This window comes from Metopolophium dirhodum, chromosome 4 (genome assembly GCF_019925205.1).
Source record: "Metopolophium dirhodum isolate CAU chromosome 4, ASM1992520v1, whole genome shotgun sequence".
Taxonomy (NCBI): Eukaryota; Metazoa; Arthropoda; class Insecta; order Hemiptera; family Aphididae; genus Metopolophium; species Metopolophium dirhodum.
In genome coordinates, this window is record NC_083563.1 from 30,186,091 (window position 1) to 30,207,163 (window position 21,073).

Sequence of the window (21,073 nt, forward strand, 5' to 3'; positions counted from 1 at the left end):
CACCGTTAAGTCTCTGTAATATAAAAAAAGTACATTAAACAGGCTTGGACGATTTACGATAGAAACAAAATTTAATCAAAAATAATAAAAACATAAACACTTTTAAGCTTTATGTATTAATATCTTGTGTTTGATAATTATTTTTTTTTTAATTGAATTTTTGTTTACTCATTTGATTTATGTTAAAGTAATAGGAAAATTATTATGAATCAAATAATTAACATACAACTAGTGCATGAATATATTATTAAAATTGTATTTAATTGAATTTAGGTACTGTAATAGAAAACGTTTAAAGGTAAACTGTTACGTATTTACAAACTAAAAAAAGTTTTTGTACATATTCTAGTTTTTAAAAAATTACTGAAAAATTGTAAAAGGAAATTGAATACTCTAATACAGCAAATACAATCTTAAAGTATTGGATTTTATTTTAATACTATTATACAAGGTGTATCAAAAGTCTTCATCCGATTTCAAAAATTTATATTTATTTTGAAGATATAAGGGTGAAATAAAGTAAAATATATTCTTAAAATGGGTAAGTTTTATTAATCAGTCAAGCATTAGTACATTGGTCGCTAATTTGCGATTAACCGTTGCCGAACTATTTCAGTTCGTAATCGGATGAAAACTTTTGAAACACCCTACACATTTATACCATTTCATAACATCAAAAAATATTAAATTTTTAAAATGTAAGAGCCATACATATTATAGTTTTTTGAAAGTTTGAAATATTCTTCCATAGATACTACTTATGCAATTTTTTACAAATGTATAATTTACAATGTATGATAAAATGTATAAAATGTATATAATTAAGTAGATTATAAAAATATTGTTTGCATTTAAGCAGTAGAAACTTTTTGTGAGCGTTAAAAGTTTATATTTTTGCAAAATTTGTCAAAATTAAGAAAATATTATGTAAAATATTTCTGGTTAAGAACATATTCTTATGTTAGACCTAGGGATGAAAAATTAAACACAAAGTCTTTTTAAGTTTTTCTTACAGTAACTTAAAAATACACACTAGAAAATACACATGTGCATTTTTTTTTATGGATAGTTTAAGTTCATAAAATGTAATTTTATTTATTTATTAAAAATGATCAGTGTTTGTATATAATATTCAGTAAATACATTATACTGTCAAAGTTTATTGAACCATGTATATATATATATTTTTTTTAAAATTTATATCTATAAAATTTGTTTTCTTTGACTTGTTTTTATTATTATGATTTATATTAAAATTTTAAAACAATATCATTTTTACTGAGAAAACCATGTAATAAGCGTCTGTATATTTTGCAAAGAGTAATTAATACGAGCTTTACAAAACATCCTACATAAAGTCAACTTAATATCAACATGTATAATATTATCACTCTATATTATTGTATAATTATATTACTTTATACGAAATGAAGAAATCAACTATGCATATAATAGGTAGGTATAATATAAACTTCATATAATCTAATATACAACTGTAGGTGACATATAGATAATATACTCATATTAATATAATATATTAGAAACCAAACAAAAAATTATCAATGCAGCTTATATCATCCATAAATATTTGAAAAAGTATGTAAATTGGAATGAATTTGATATGGTTGAGCAGATTATAAACCTAAAAAAAATGATTGTGTATTTTTTTAACAGATTATAAAGAAAAAAAAATTAAAGTAGAATACAAATAAATGTGCATTAAATCATATTTTTAAACTAAATGCCCATAAAGGTTATGAAAAATACAGCTCATTTTTAAAAGTTATTAACTTATAAAAGGTTTTCGAGAAAAATAATATTATCACTATCATTATGTCTCGTATAATATATAGACTTTTTTTTTAATACTATAACGAATAAATTAATATTGTTTTAAAAACAAAAACAAAATAATTATTAATATTATATTAATCAATATTTATTAAGTGTGGTTTTATAATTGTTATAAAAACTACTGATAACATTTTAAATTTTAAATATATGGAGGTGCTTTACGTTTTTAAGTACTTAATTTACTAAACAAATTTGATAAGAAAATCAAAACAAAAAGTTAACATCATTATAATGAAACTATAATTCACCAGCTTAGCTCAACTTTTATTAACACAGTTTTAGGAATCACATTAAGTAAGAACAAATAATAAATGTAGTAAATTTTTTTAAAATTATCAGGAATGAATAAAGTGTATGATAATCATACTTATTATAGTTAAAATCAGAATAAAATCTAAATTCATGATTAGCCGAATCATTAAATTAGTAAATCATTCATTTTTATTATTAGATATAAAAAATAAAATCCTCCTTCTCCGCTTGTATCATTTTTAGTAAAATAAAAATGTTTATTATTACAATTTAAGAGAGATTTTAAGAATTATTTTTTTCGTTATACGACTTTGTGTTGCAATATAGCAACTACAATATAAATAATATAGCATGACTGCAAACGTGTTTCTAAAATACATTTTGGAAAACTATATTTTATTTGTAAAAATGAATTGCTCTGGGGAGTAATCTTGACAACTTTTATCCGTACAACCATTTGTGGTTTATGGTAGTTAACAGTTCAAACCTATACTTAGTATCCATTGTTTTTGTCTTATTTTATAGTTTTAAAAATACGTGTTAACATTACTAATATAATTAAGGAGTTATAAACAATAGTGAACTCTCATCATTTTACAGAAAGATGTTAGAGAATTCACTAGGTAACATATTGTATTTCAATTTTAACTTTTTGAATATTATGCCATTACAAAATCGCATGAAGCATCAACCCTTAGATGGTTGGTTATTTAATAACATAAATATGAGTACAAATAAAAAAGCGCGATTGTAATCAATTATATTATTTTTTATATTCAGCGCATGACATTTGCCAAACACTCTTCCATTACCTACCTATATCATTCCCTCGTAAAGTCAAACAAATTAAATATTTTATTGACTTTTTTCCCGAACAAATGCTGCGTATAAAATGTATGGGTTGTGTAACATACGTAAAATATATTATATCATACAACATGTATGTATACACAGAACATATATGCTCTCAAGAAAGAGAAATTGTTTCATCTCTATAGTTTTTTTTGGCTGATATGACGGGAATGATAAACGAGAATAATGTCGAAACACAAACCATCTGAAGCCGAACCTAAGGTTTCCGTTTTGTTATGTTGTGTCAAATATGTTCCTGCGCTAACAGTATAAACTAATATTCGGTTATTTGTCATATGATGTATGCGTAGCTATTGACTTTCAGGATGTAAAATAACATACGTATCGAAGGAAAATAATATGAGAATCATCAAGAACACAAACACTGGCAAACAAAGTGAACAAAAATAAAATAATCATCATCATCATCATCGTCAGCGTGCCTTTAACGTCCAGTAGGTATGTCATTGTCTATTTACAATTGTCTCATCAAATAGTTGAAACACAGCTATTTGAGTATTATAACGAATAACAATAAATTTATTCAGATATATTAAAATTAAAACAATTAAAATATTATATCACGATATATTACTGAAGGTAATAAACTCGTAAAAAATATTTCGTAAAATATTAAACCTTTTTGTTTATAATTCTATAAATCGTACAGTTATTAAAAAGACAAATATTAAAACGACGAAAACAAAATTACAATCTCTTACAATTTTTAACAGTTGAGGTAAATCATTTAATATATTATCATTGTATACAAAATATTATGTAAAACAATATAATATAGTTACCTTACATTTTAATATAATTTTAGTGTTATACAAAAATATTGTTTACTTCTAATGTTTTGATTTTCTAGTAAATCTTTCTCTTTATTAAATTTATTATTAATACAAATTAATTTAAAATACACCCTGCAATGGATAGGATAGTAAAATTTCCATCCCAACTCTCGAGTCGGTTTTAACGGAGACAGTTAGATAAATGGCTGTGTGTAATTCTCGAGGACAAGTATTGAAGATTTTAGTTTTGACTCCCTTTTGGCTATGTACCCTTGTAAGTCCATGATAAATCTTTACCGTACTTTAGTCGATCTACTTTACACCTGTCTCGCATGGGATGTTTTCACACAAAATTTCATCCAATATAATTCGTCTTTTGGATAAACTTAATAACCCCATTCGTTATTGTGTTTAAAATATTACAAAATGATAAATATCATTTCATAAAAGTACCAAACTAAAACATATATTTAAAAAATATTTGTTTGATAGAAAAAAATAGTGTTTTCTACTAATTTTTAAATCATCATTATTTATATACAATGTTGGTAATAAATAAAGATTGCATTATTACTTATTAGTATTATATTAACAGCTCAGAAAACTCTGACACGATTTCAACAGTTATTTTTTTTTTATTATAATTAGAAAACAAGAATATATACAATCTGTAATAAATTTATACAATAGGTAATTTGGGGGGGGAGGGTACAAGTATACAGGACTGGACGGCGTGATAGAATGACGATATTCATAACGATTAATATACAATATTATTGTCCGTAATATTTGTCCTTAAAAATAAAACATAAAGTTCAATAATTTTGTTCTCTACAAAACATTACAAAATAATTTTCAACTTTACTTTAGCAAAACTCAACATATGTTAGGTATATAACATATTAACATGTTGGTATTAATACAAATTAGTAAGTACCCAAAATCAGTTTTTTCGTTGTAAATCGCTGCATGTATCTTTTTCACATTACTTGCCCACATGCAACAAATCTTTAGCTCACCCAACATTAATTGCCCTCATGCAACAAATCCAAAATGATTAACTAATAGTTATTTTCTAAGACTTCTAAATGGGTTAAATAAAAATGTTTATTTTAGTTTCTATAGTCTTCACAAGTATCACAGATCCAATTTATCGAAGACGGTAGACGTTTTAGGCCGTGTCTATTGTCCGTTAACCATATAAATTATTGTCAACGAGGTTTTTCATTTTCACGTCTTAACGAGATTAGATTTTTTATTTCTTTATCAGTCTTTTGTGCGAAATGAGAGACACATGAATTAAAAACGTGAGACTTGTGATAGCAAAACATATGATATAAAATACAAATTAAACCTTCGATTCTTTGGAGAAAAAAAAATAAATATGGTATAGGTTATTATAGGCGTATAATACTTGGATAGTAATTTAAAATTAAAATTGAAATGTAAAAGAAAGTTTGATTAACTGACGAGTGTATATCTATACCTAGTTAATAATTTAAATAAAGATCGAACTTTTTTACTTAAAATTACGGTTATATTGCCCAAGGCCAGTTGATAAACAAGTAACAACACGGAACGCAATACATCACTAAACAAATAATATATTCGCTACATTTTAAAGTTTATTTATTTTATTTTTAATAGCTTTTAACAGATAGTTATTATAGCTTACAGCGTAATATTATAATAATAATAATAATAATAATAATAATAATAATAATAGATCAATAAAATAAGCGATATTGGTATGAATTTAATTCGGAGACAATTAAAATTTACAACTAGATTAATAGCGTATTCTAAATTAAATAATATTAATGAGAATTAAAAGAAACTAGCTGAACCCGCTGGCACTTCGTTGCCCGTTAAATGTACCAATTCTAAATGACTCAAACTTTGTTCAATTCGTTATTTAATATTCGGTGTATGGTGTATGGTGTTCAAAATTTATCTTAACTTTTCTGTTGCCCAGAATGAAAAATTAGGTGGGCAATCTACCTGCGGTAGATCGCAGACCCCTTGCTGTTTGTACGTAAGTGTATGATTTAACTCTAAAGTATCAAAATTGTACAAAGTTTGTCATTTTTACTTAATTCCACCCACGGAGGATTCATATAATCAATTAATACAAAAGCCTAACGCAACTGCACTAAAATCCGATGAATAATAAAAAAAAACAAATTTAACACTTTTTAAATTAGTCTATATTCTCCCCAGAGGTCTAATCTACACACACACATTCATTTTTATCTATACTAATATATAAAATGATAGCGTTTGTTTGTATGTTCGGGATAAACTCCGAAACTACTGAACCGATTTCGAAAATTCTTTCACCAATACAAAGCCACATTCTTTGTGAGTGTCATAGGCTAATTTAAAACGAGAAGTGATTACCCCCGGTAGGTGCTCAAACAGGAATTTTGAGATTTACGATAGAAATTTTTGTTTTTTAATGGTTGCTATGGGTTATATAGATAAAAAAAATTGTATAGAAGTTGTTGTTTTTTTTGGCCATATCGCCAGGTGTGCACCCAAGAGGCCATAACTCCGGAACCACTTATCCCACAGCGTACAAACTTTCCAGAAACTATCTACATATCAATCCTAATATGCCCTGAAATTTTTATCGAAATCGGTTTGGTGGATCTTGAGTTATAAAATGTATTTAAAATGTACACTTATTTTTATATATACAGATTTCGAGAATGAATGTGTCAGGTTTGAAGGTTAGATTATTATTGGCTATGGGATAATTTGTGTAAAAACAGCTTTGAGAATTTTTTAAATGATGGTTGGATAATTTGAGTTTATATTTACACAATTTGAGTTTGGAAGCATGTCATTAGAATACAGTCTGATATATTTAAAAGCATGATACAACACACAATTTATTCAGTAGGTACAATATCATGAACTACGAAAAATTCAACAGATATATTTGTATACTACTAGGAAGGTCGTTGATGTAAATTATTTAGATGACACAGTGTAGGTACTATGTACCTGACACGAACAAATATTATATATTTTGCAAAAAAATGTGTAAGAAACAGAAAACCATCGGTATTAGGTATAATATATTTTGGGTCACTTTAGGGTTTGAAAATCTTCACATTAATAATCTTTGTGGTGTATATTTTTAAATATTATACTATCCTAAAATATCATAATATCCTTAATTCCCACGGATACCTGACAGTTCGCGAGAAACCCACACTTAGTACGACATGTAGTGCCCCTCTGCGTGAAACTAACATAAAACCAAATTGAGTAAAAAATTGTATTTCAAAGTACTTCCTTTTGAAATTTTGAAATTTTGAATTGCTAACGACCAAAATTTCAAGTTTTTTACAAAAAAAAGGCAATGATACTCTTAACTTACATAATATATAACTTGACCGTAAGACTTATTATTGCAAAATAATATTATGCAATATTGTGGATATCTTTAATAAGTAATAAATATATTAATTTCCACGCTGGACAAATTACCCGAAATATACCGAACCTAGTCTCATTCACTACTTCTAAGATCTCAATAATTTGAAGAAGACTCGTACTTCAGCACATTTTTCCACATATATTTTCAAGCAGTATACTTTGAAAGTTTAAGTTTAATTTATGTTAGGTTAGAGCCAAATAGCATCATGCATTAAGTTTCCAGAATTATCGATGCAATCTCTACATGCCTATCTAGACTTTCAAGCCTTCAACAGAGTAGGGCATGAAGGTTTTCAGTTGGAACTCCGGAATTGTCTACCCTAGGAATGTCCAATATTTTAGGAAGTCACATAATTTTTTATAATAGCTAATACATTTGATTTATAATTACAATATTAAATAAAAAAATGTAAATATTTTTTGAGTAATATATTTTATTTATTTTAAAAGGAAAAAAATACATATAGTTATCAAATAAAAGAAGGAAAATAAAAAAACAACTAATAGTTTTTATATAATAATGTATTAGCATTTTATTATCTGTACTGAAACAGTTGAATTTCAAATTCGGCATACTGCCTAAGTTTTTATTTCTATAAAAAGTATTCATCAGTACACTTTTTGTTGATACCTCTTCATTCATATGTTAGTTTAATTTTTTTCGATGGGGTGACATTTTGCTATTAGCTTATTAATAAAATGAATTTAAAAAAAAATTGCAAATTATCAAAATGAACAAACTAAATACTAATAATACAACTATACAAAACACAGTTCTACACAGTTTAACCACTAAAATTAAAACGTCAACTACACCACCGTCATACCGTATTTGGTTTTCTCATTTCTGTACTCATATTACTAATAACCGATATAGACTCACTGCCGCGACCGATCCCCCGAAAATAAATAATATTCTCTTGTAATCCGACCGAGTTAACGTCTAATCACCCGTATCGGTAATTAATGTGTGCACGTGCTATCGGTATTGGATTACAATAACGATAACACATTCATATAATACTATTAAATAAATATAAAGTAAAACCTTTATTTTTGATATGTTTTTTTGGTTTTGTGTACTTAATATGCATCTTTTTTCTCATCATTTATAACAGATTGATGGCTTTAAAATTGACGTGTGGACTGCATTAAAATCTACCGTGGGTCGGACACCCCTAGCCAACCCCTTACTTTTTCCTTTTTAATTAAATCGTACTTTACATTAAACTAATTAAGAAAAAAGCTGCACTATTTTATAAACGGCTTTTTTCTAAACTAGAAAATACTAAAATCCATTCATGAATAGCTTAGGTACATACCCCTTCGTTTCTCGAAAATCCTCGAGGCAAACTCAAAATAAAGCGTGTTCTTTTGATTTAATTTTCTTTTAACCGTATTAATCCCAAGCTAAGTGTCACTAATGGTTGGCTTTTTAATCACGTAACTCTAATTTATGTTTTTCTCCCGGCTCTTATTACATATAACTACTTATAATATATTTAAAAGCGGTATACTATATTCATTTTGAAGTCTACACGAATACCACAAATCTGAATCATGCTGTGTCTATATATGGTATGTCATGTTTGAATGTTGTAAACTTATGAACTTCAAACGTTCTTAAAAATTTAATTTGACTTTCTTGTAGACATTTTTTTTTTTTTTGATAAAGGCAGACAAAGTTATGAAAAATCTTGTATTTTCACATATTAGATTTTAAAAGAAAAATCTTATGAATTTCTAACTCAAAATAATTTGCACATTTTCGTGATTTTTACATATTTTGTCAAGATTTGAACATTAAATGCTTATAAAAAAAATTGTGACTGGATTTTCAATATTTTCAAATGTCATTGTAACAATATATTAAGAGCCTTGTATTAAATTTTTTACCCAACAAATTAAATTGTATTGACATTCATAGAAAATAAAACTAAAATGTATCTAGGTATCTATGATCATTCGTTTTAGAGTTACGTCAAATCCAAAATTGATTTTGTCAAAAACCCGATTTTGCGTAAAAATTCCCGTTTTTCCTTAATTTTTTTCGGTTTTTCCAGCGCTTTTGAAAACTACTTGGAACTTTAAATTTTGATCTCCCAAAAGTACCAACCAGATTCCCGCCAGAAAGGATACTGGTGTTGAAAATCGAACCACTATTTCGAATACTTATCGTGTATACAGACACAAAAAAAAACTAAAAAATTAAAAAACACACATCATGGTAAAGCCAATACATTCATCGCTGCGCTCGGAATCTAAAACAATTACGGATCAAGAATACAACTTAACTTTGCACATACCTACATAATTTTATGTATACATTGCGATTACATCATCCTACAAACATTGTTGGATTTAACGACAAAATAGCAATGATATAACCATACAGAGAAAAAAGGACAAGCAAATTTATAGAAAGGAAAATACACAATAACGTGCAAGAATTTGAATGTGACACTAACACCAGACATTTACACGATTTTAACACGGTTTTCCGACATCTCATATACCATTACAAATTGCAACGGGGGTATGAGATAATAATACTATATATGTATAATAATAATATGTGTCTATTTGGGCACAAGGCTAATTCCCTGATGCACGTGGTATGCATAACAATGCGTCCTTTAGCGGACTTTGATAATCAAGGATCGCACGGTGCGTGAACACCGATAGGGGACAGATAGAACATCAGCGATGATGTCACGGTTGCGGCGGTCGAATGATAATAAAATCCAATTTTCCGCCCGATATAACTATATTATATCCATAACTGCCTCACAATAGATGGTTTTTCCTGAACGATAGCAACGCCTATACTCTATAATAGCTATAATACCGCCAACGCCGTCATTACTCATAAAAATGAAATAATAACGTTCATAATGTTGAGATTATAATACGAGTATAATATATACCACTTTGTAAACTGTACCGTCTTTTGTTTAGTATGCAGTATAATGCATGGTATATATATATTTGTAATTTTTTTTTTTAATATTTTAATTGACAAAATTCTTATAATGTAATTATGTTAGAAATAAAAAAATAACAACACCTATAGCGAAATTCAAAATTCTGAGGAACTTATCAAATATGTGCAATGTGCATGTATAATATAATAACACTAAAATAATAAAATATACATACGACCGTACAAGTATATTACACATATTATATTTTCTGAACGGATTTTGAGAAATTAATTATTCTAAATTTATTTCAATATTACTGTTTAAACTAATATTGCTGTTGTTATCTTTAAAATTATTTCCAATGAATATATAACTATACAAGTGTGAAGTTATCATTGCAAATTCAAATAAAAAATCATATTGAATGCCAATTTCACTGTGACCATAAATAAGAAGTTAATAGTTTACATAAATACACTTCAAAGTGGTTATATAACAGATGATCAGCTGTTTAAAACACAATTTTAAAATTGACATCAATGTTTCAACAGTCTAACATACCATTATTTATAAAAAGTAACTTATGTGAAATCCGTTAATATACAAACACACAAATAAATCTATGTATGTACATAATATTTTTGTATGAGCTCAGACTATTATACGAGAGGAAGTGATAAAATCTTATTTTTAATATGTATAGTATAATATCTATCATTATTAATATTTTAATTATTTTCTCAAAATAATTAAATATTTTTTCTATAAACAGTGTTATATTTTATCATCATAGAATTTAGATTATTATATACACTGACAAACCGTGATGAAAAGCTAATTTTACTTAGAAATCAGTATTCACACCGTGCCGAACCAAAACATTCCCTAGCTTCTCCACGAGACAGTGTCGCTTCTTCTATAAAATTAATATACGATGGTTGGACCCCAGTTTCGGGTTGGATTAGGTTAGGTTAGGATAAACTACGGTACCGTTTGCCTTCTCTTTTTACGGCTTATATTAAATAAACTTCCATTAATTGGTTACTTACAAATATGTTGCCATAATAAAAATAAATAGCAAATCAAAACACAAAAATGTAATAATAAACCTTATGTAAATAGCATTAATAAATTAAATCGTTTGATAAAAATATCATGTCATGTCAACCAAACCAAAAAAAAATATTTTAACTCGTACTGTAATACTATTTCAAAGTCACGGGAAAAAAATAATCCTACACCCGGAAACACCCTGAGTCAAATAATCAATTACCTAAATTTGACCTATTTTATGGACAGTTTCAATCGGTACAAAATTCCTCAACTGCGTACAACTGAAGATTATGATCAAAGTTCAATGAACGATAGCAGTTGGAAAATGATTTTAAAGTATCGAATAAATTATCCGAACTTTCTCAAAAACCAATTTAAGACAACCATGTAATGTTGCAAGTTTGCAACATGACTTTGAATTTAATCTCGAATCATTGAAGACAAGGTACCTACTAAGTAAGTAAGATAATTGTATAAATAATGACTTTGATTTTCAAACTCATTTTTAAATATTCAGACTCGTTGAGACAAATGTTTATTATTATCAATCGAAATAAAGTTTCACAGCACTAAACCGTAATTTAAGCTTGGATAATAAATGTACGGGAAACGTTTCGTTTAAACATATCAATTATCAGTATTGTCCGTAGAAAAAATGGAGGATTCGAAAAGTTACTATACTTGAATATAATTTGTGTCTACTCAATTATCTACTAAAAGGTTGATTGAAAATTTGGTAAACACAAAATCTAACACAACAGAAAGCATGTATATTCTGTACCTATTATAATATTATTATTATAGTAATAGCTAAATTAGCTGCTCCTATCAACAGAATAATGTTAATTTATTAATTATAATGATTTTCTTTTAGTTGGGTTTTCGCTCGTAAATTAATAAATAAATATAGAAACATAATTCTGTAGTTTAATGGTTTGAAACAGAAATATTACTTATAAGAAGTAAATATTTTTTATATGACTATTTTTATACTTAAATTGTAAATGCATTAAAAATAATAAGTAAACTACAGTCAAAATATATTTTATACACTGTAGTCTGTCATTAAAAATAGCTAATATGAAAACAAAAATACTAATTCTTTTCTAAGTTTTAATGCAAGTAAAGATCTAGAACAAATTTCACATGTTTGGAGTAGTTCAATAAGAAAAAATATTGCCTTGGAACCTTGCCAAATACTTCAAATACCTATTTTAGAAGTCAATGGCACAAAATTAACTGTTTTGTAAAATAAATTATCAAAGTAAAAACGTAATAAATATTTATTTTTTGTTTTCGGATTCCATGGAATACCAAATAAATACACTTGGTGTGGGATATAAACCATTTGATGACTTTATACTAGAAATACTTTAGCAAACAAAGTAATTTGAATTCCATCTAAGATTTCAGCATATAGTACTATACATCTACCTACCTAATAACTGATGTTTTAATGTTAGAATAATTACCGTTTCACCACTAACCACAGATTAATTTCAAATAATCTTTAACTTCTTCCAACATAATTAGATCTCACTAAATATATCCAATATAATGCAACTTAATCTAACACCAGACGTTTTCAAAAATTGCAGCAAAAAAATGAATTAATAGTTATGCAAATATCAACACTTACAAGAAATTTAAAATAAAACTCAAGACCAATCGACGCTGTTTCAATCAGCAAGAAAAGAGTGGTGACGTATCCCCTCTTTTTTTATTTCCTAATACTAAAAACAATCAATTAAAATAAACTCTTCCATAATCTAATTCAATAATAAATAACAAGGTACCTACATGTATATTATTATGAGTTGAATGATGTTGTATTTTATTTAAAATAATACTGCTTTGGAGGTTAAATGTAAAAAATCCCCAGTATTTAAGATAAGATAAGATTTTTCTTAATAATTAGAAAAACTAACAAGACAGAGTTAAGGGGACGTTACAATGACATTTGTTGTCTCCGTCCTACAAGTGCATAACATAAAAATGTTTTGCTTAGCAGAACACATTTATCTCCGTTAGTTTAAAAATTAGAGCAAATTTACTTCTTATACAATTTAAAGGTAAGATTATTATCTAGACAATGACATAGGTTTATTATTATATTTTAATTTCAAAGCGAGTTATGAGTATTTTAAGATGTACAAATAGATTACAATATTAAAATACTCATAACTAACTTTGAAATTAAAATATAATAAAAAGCCTATGTCATTGTCTAGATAATAGTCTTACCTTTAAACTTTATAAAAGCTTCATTCGCTCTAATTTTTAAAATAACGGAGATAAACGTATTTTGCGGAGCGTAAAAGTTGCTATGTTACGCATTTGTAAGACGGAGACAACAAATGTCACTGTAACGTCCCCTTAAAGCGGCCAAGCGGAAATAACATCTACGATGTGGTGCTATACGCAACACCAGTTTTCGAATAATCAACAAAATTACAAACTGGTTTTTATCAAAGTCTGCTGATTTTGAGACAATATTTCCGTTCCCCGCTTTTTTTCACACTATTTTTTTACTTTTGAACCCATTATAGAAGAAACTAGATACAGTTTTCAACTCCCAGTAATGAATATTGAAGCATCTTTTCTGGTACAAAAAGAGCTACATCCGAGTTGGGTCCGAATATAATATTAATTTTAAATTTTATACAAATTGAGTCCAGATGAGTAAAATATTTTTTCCTAATTGAGTCCGGGTGTATAAAATGATGTGTTCGAATTGAGTCCGTGTATAATTATTTATCGTATCGTATATAGTATCGTAATAATATAAAGTACAGATATAATATGAGTTAGTACTTTCTGGCAATAAAATAATATGCGCTGAAATACGCTGATACAACTGTATACAACTAGTAGTAATAACTTATCGTAGTAATATAAAGTACGAATATAATATGGATTACGTACTTTCTATTACGAAATTTCAATTTTATACCTGAAATTGTTTATGCTGATTTTGAAGTAGCAATTCACACAACTCTATTCAAAGTTTCGCAACAAATAAATATTAAAGGTTGTATGTTTCATATAGGCCAAAATTGGTAGTTTAAGATCCAGAATCTAGGATTAAATGGTGATTAAAAAAAAAAACGCAGAGTTTGGTAATTACCTAAATATTTTTTTGGACTTCCATTCTTTACTGCCAAACGAAGTTGAAAACTGTTTCACAAACGATTTGGTAAGTATTCAACCAGATAACGAACGATTACAAAAGTTCACGGATTAAAAAATTATATTCATCTTGACGCAATGTTCCCTCCAAAATTCTGGTCTGCATTTAAGCCTAGTACCTACAATAAGAATTACAAACGCATTCACATCCATTCAATCATACTTCGATTCTATGTTTTATTCTGCTCACACAAATATATATTACACATATATCAATTTATAAACGTTTTAAAAAATATTCAAATCAACGTTTATATTAAAATGAGAAATCCAGAGGGAAGAAGGAAAATCTGTATAATACCTAAAGAAGATTTTGTAAACGAAAAAATGACGGAAAAAATTAAATGTTACGAACTGTTAAATCTGCATCTTATACATTTAAACAAAATTATTAACGTATTAACTATTAACAACCAGACGACGAACTATTGTAAATCCCGAAAATTATAAAAATGCATACAATTGTGATAGATTGTAAACATTAGAAAAAAAATTTTAACTATACCTGTAATAGCTTGATGTTCAGATACAGACAGTGCTAAGTCTGTAAAAAAGCGGGAAGTGGATGTCAATCTGCTGTACAGTATATAGGTATTAGATATTTTTTTTTAATTTTAAATTTGATACATTTTGTCAAAATTCAAAATTCAAACTTTAAATGCCTATAAAAATTGTGCGTATGTATTTTGAATATTTTTAAACTCCTATTGTAACAATATATCACTATAACGAGAGCCTTGTATTAATTTTTTTAATTTTTAACCCATCGAATAAAATTGTATTGACATTTATAGAAAAAAAATAAAACAATTTGAAATGTCAAAAACGTCAAGAATGTCAGAAATGCGAAAACAGACCAAAATCAAAATATTTTAAAATTGTTATCAATTATTGACATTAATAAAATAAACGTATGGTGTAAATTTCAAGTATCTACAGTTATTCGTTTTTAATTACAACAAAATAAGAGAATCACTACATGAGAAATCGAGTGAATATCCAATGTTGCAAAAATTAGGAAAAAAATGTTTTGACATTTAAATAATATTTACGTAGTTTTATAAGTTAGTTGTAGGTATATATTATGTATGATTTTTTTTAATTTTGAGAAGTTTCATAAAAAATAATCACATAAAGAAGTATATTATTAAAAACAGTATTCATTTTTAAATATATTCCATATTTTTCCTATTTATACAAATACTGAAATACTTAATCCATGCGTATTATTTTTTTAGAATTAGAACTCTAGGTAGATATCTGATATTCATCGGATTCGAATTTTTCCCTGTTATTGTTTATGTTTTATTTGAATATAAATCTATAAATACATATATTTTTTTTCAAAAAAGTGACCACTGACAATCAAATAAGATTACAATCGTGACCTCTCTATATTTAATCTTAATATACATATACTATGATTTAATACATTGTATAAAGCATTTTTTAAAAATATGTATTAATTATCATGAAAAAGTACCCAGAATTTTTAAATTAAAAACATTAACAAAAGGTGGGTAAGTGTATGTCGCTCTGCTGTACAGTAGGTTACAAGTAGGTTACTGTAATTGATGGTGTTAAATTTGAATTCAATGATATAATATCATTGTATAAAAAAATGATTCTGAGCGAAAACGGTCAATCAGCCTATGATATTACCAAGTATATTTGATGATATTATTGAGAATAAAGTAATTTATATATAACCTATTTACGTGGAGCCTTGTTTTAAATTTTCAATCCTTAGCCATAAAAGTTAAACATTTTATACATTTTTAACTACAAAATAATTAATAAATTATAAATTTGATAAATGTTATCAACATTTGAACTTTAAATGGTTATAAAAAAAAATTGTGCCTAAGGATTTTTAATTTTTTTCATCTGCCTTTGAAACAATAACCTAGGAGACTTCTATTAAATTTTCAAGCTTTTTTACTCAACAGATAAAATTTTATTGATATTTATAGAAAAAAAAACTAAAAAAATGGAAATTGACAATGTCCGTAAACGGCTCAAAATAAATCAAAATATTTTTAAAATTTCATCGTGTATAGAAAATGCAAATATAAACAACCGGTGAAAATTTCATGTATATACGTTCATTTGTTTTAGAGTTACACCAAAAACCAAAATCGATTTTCTCAAAAACAGATTTTGCGTAAAAATTCCCGTTTTTCCTTAATTTTTCTTTTGTTTTTCACAAGTTTTGAAAACTACTGGGAAATTTTTACTTTTGACCCCCCAAAGTACCAACTAGATTCACTTTCCTATCAGAAAAGTTACTGTTGAAGAAAGTCCAAGCACTTTTACTGTCCTAAAAGTTGATGATAGACACAAAAATAAAAAAAAATAAAAAAAAAACACACATCATTGTAAAATCAATACATTCATCGCTTCGCTCAGAATCTAATATAGCATACAAATATACATTTTACATTTTTTTTGTTTCTTCCGAGTGTTATATTTTATAATTAGTTTTAAGTTTCTGTAGTACGTAAAACCTTATAGGTACCTTTAGCAATTGTGTTCGTCACAACTTTAGTTACTATGGTTACTAATACCAATTCTATTTACAGAAAATGTTTTTCACCAAGATAGTTTCTTAAGTTTACTTATTATATTATTTCTATCAGTATTTTAGTTTTTAAATCCCTAAATTATTTTTCATATATTTAATTTCCGAAGTTATAATACAATAAAAAAACTGAAGAACTCTCTCTCCTATATAATAGATTTTTAGTGTAACTCGTCATTGAGTAATAACAGCTGTGTCAGAATTGAATGCAATGATAACCAATGTAAGCACAAATACAAAAAAAAAATGATTCTGTGCGAAAGAGACGAATGGACCAGCGTCTATTTTTAAGAATAGTGTTTATTAGTATAATATTTTATTAATTAGGTTTAATTAACTTATGCCAAGAACATAGAACAATACTACATAAAATATCTAAAAATAAAAAAAAACGAATGCCGTATAGTATACATTTGGTCTAAATATTTTGAAAATGTTATTGTGTAGAGAAAACTATATCTGTATATATATGCGAGTCTGCTCTGAGTGACTGATTCATAATCAACGCAGAGCCGAACCTATTAGAGATATCGATTTTAAATTTCGAGGGTAGATTATGAATATGATAATTTCACCATGCACTAAGAAAGCATTTTGCAAAATGTTAAGGAGTTAATATTGGCAACAAAAAAAAATTGTAAGTGTAAATTGTATGTCTGAATACGTAATGGTTACTATTGGTCATAGGATAATTAATTACTAGAAATTAGTATTTATTTATTATTGATTGCCATTAGTTATTCGGGCATATCAGGTACAAGCTTGCATCAAATCGAATTTTCGAACATTGCCTACCGGCTACCAAGGTGGATGGGTTGCCGTTTGTCTGCGATCTGACTATAATATGAACGCGATTTACACCCAAAAAGAGGTTGAAAAATCATACATTTTTTAAGAGTAGCCGTTTTTACAGGCAACAAAGTGCGCGGGATCAGCTAGAAACATATAAAATAATAGTGAAATGTATCGAGTTTATACGATTGATATTTTTGAAATACTACAAAATAACATATTTATTATTTATCCAACATAAATCGAAAACAATCATACACAAAATACAAAATAATTTAAGTCATAAATTTACTAGAGAAGTTTTTTATAATAATTTAGTAAACAAATCAAGTATACGATGTTCGTCTCTGAATAACGATAAAAATCAAAATTGATAATATGACCGTTTTCCTATTATTTTTTTTTCACAATTATCTAGATAAATGTATCGTACATTTTTCTACTTATGACTCCAAAAAATAATAAATAGAAACAATTTGCTTTTAAGTACTACACTGTCTACACTCAATGTTGAAGATTATGCAAATTTTATGGACGACAGACACAAAAATAGTAATACAATTGTATATAAACAATAAAAAATACACATCATTGTAAAACCATTCCAATTTTTAATACATTCATTGCTCCATAATCTAAAAAGAACCATGATTGTTTATATAATTTATTTGAAAAATTAAGCACAGAAAACTAAGAAGAAGAACTCATGATTAGGGAAATAAATGTTATAAAAAAATTCCATGCTATATTTTGTTTTACTGCAATCCATGAGAACTACTAAACATATTATTTTAAAATAGAACATTTAAAGTAATTAATAACTTTGTAGATTTCCTCCAAAAATAATATTTAATACGTATCAACAATCTCAAAAACTTTCAAAACTTTTTAAATAAAATAAATAAGTAAATAATTTTATTTAACATTTACCTGAGGTATTTTGAAAAGTCTTAATAAATTTGCTACTTGAACAGATGTGACACTTGAAGCCGCACCAACCACGCCAGATATTACTTTTCTTACTTGAGACTTGTTGCAATGAAAATATTGAGTTTCATCTATATTGCTAATTGAACCTAAAAATATAAAACCATACAATTAATTACCCTTAAAAAATTTTTAATATAGGTTATTAATTAAATATTTATTAATTATAACTTTATTAAAATAAATGTAAACAGTACAAATAAAAATATTACTATCATTAAATTGTAAGTAATATAATTCAATGAAGCTCAGTAACAGTTCTATAATTTACTAAATATTTAAGACACTTTAATTATAAATTATTATTTTCAAGCACAACATATATGTCACCAACATATTTATATTTTTTGAGATAATTTATACGCTTATTTTTTTAGATTTTTATAAATTTTTGATGAAAACCATTATATTATGTAATTCCATATTTTAAAACAGGATATTTTATTAAAAATAATTATAATCTAATGAACAGTTTATGATTATTAGTTAGGTAATTAATTAAAGTTTATACGAGTGATCTAATTGTATAAAATGTACATTGAACCAAGATTAGTTACTATAAAACACAGTCTTATACTCTTATGTGCCTATGTTATTCACTTTGTTAATAACAAGCAATTTATTTTTTATTTTTTTTTTTTTTTTTAGTTAAGGCTTCGAAAACTGAGGTCATTAGCCTGTTACTATGTGGGAGGGTACGGTTGATTTGTACACGTGTACTTACTATGTGTGGAAAGCATTTGTCACTAAAACTCGGGTGGTCACCCATCCGTGAACTAGTGATACCAGCCGGTGCTGGTACTCAGAACACGTGTGTGATTGAAGCCAAACACCTCGCCAGACTAGGCCACACAATATATTTTGTTACTATTTAAACGTACTCAATTGAAAATAAACCAATAAGGCGATGTATATTGATTTTTAAAATGTATAACTACTTAACATGTATATAATATATTTGACGAACTACTAAAACGCATTTTACTAATCATAAAAACGTAATTGCGTCCTAAATCAATAATATGATTTCCTGAGTTCATTATCTTAAAATTATTAGTCTTATCTCCAATATTTAATTATATAGTCTCACACCAATGTGAAAATGTGTGATATTGTCATATTGATATCCTATGTACAATAGTCTGTTCGGAAAAAATAAAAATGAAAAGGGTAGAATACTATGCACGAACTAACAACAAAATAGCACCATATGTAAGAACCTTGCATTTTTTGAAAATTTCAGCGAAGGCTATTCACTATTCACGTATAATTCCATTTCAAGAAAGATCTATATAAAATAGTAGATATAAACCTATCGTGTTCATATAAAACACAATTAAAAACTATATACCTAATATACATTTTGGCTCAACAATTACATTATAATATAACTATAAACATTTTTTCAAAAAAACGATAGGTATAGACTATAGATGTATAATTGAATTTGCCGAAGTTATTCGCAAGAAGTTACGACAACGTCGTCGACACCTCAAGGAAATAAAAAAATGTATAGTTTAAGTATTTAATACTGCAGGATACGTTTATATTGCTTATCCCGTGTTTGACCATTACACATTCCTTCTAGAAATATTAAAACCAATAAAATGTACAATATAATATAAATAACCCTTGAAACATCGAATATTATAATAACTCGATAAATCCAATATTATAAAACATAATATTAAACAAAAATAACTATAGTCATTGTTTTTATTATTATGAATTAAATATTGCATGTTATAACAAATTTGATAAATTTTTAGTACATATAATATATATTATTGTAGATATATTATTAACTACTTATGTTATGACGGTGACATGAGTAAAAACGGTTAATTGATTATTAGTCTCAATCGATAGAGGATTAATAAATTACTATAGCCATTAAATACTCTAAAATTAAATTTAAAAATGTTCTTTCATAGAACAATAATCATTATGAGTAGAAAGATTTATTTATTAAAATGTAATATTGTAAATCTAAATATATTCGTATGAGTATACACTATACAATATACATACGTGAAATTCGCAGTAATGACTAAATCGTATTTATAAAACTTATAGTTGGTAGTCAAGTTATTGGTTATAATTGTTAGTATTTTTACGAAATGGTTTTAAAATATGAATAAATTGAGGAAATTATTTTTAAAAATCAACAAAAATTACCACTTTTAAATTTTTTGACTAATTTTAAATTATTAAAATACCTGTATGACATTTTTAAGGCAGTCTTTTTATTTAAAACTAATAATTATATTTTACATAGCAATAAAAGCATATCACATCATTATAAGACCATCATCTCAACTACTTCACTTGACATTTTCTATGAATAC

The 21,073-nt window shown here is 26.4% G+C and overlaps 1 protein-coding gene across 1 annotated transcript in view; it reads right to left on the reverse strand.

Annotated features, from left to right (window-relative positions):
- LOC132942536 (metabotropic glutamate receptor 2) overlaps nucleotides 1-21,073 on the reverse strand; it is a 201,226-nt gene that overhangs the window by 135,300 nt on the left and 44,853 nt on the right. Inside the window, exon 3 of the mRNA XM_061011048.1 lies at nucleotides 18,669-18,814. Coding sequence (XP_060867031.1) covers nucleotides 18,669-18,814 — 146 coding nt within the window. The remainder of the gene's footprint in view (nucleotides 1-18,668; nucleotides 18,815-21,073) is intronic.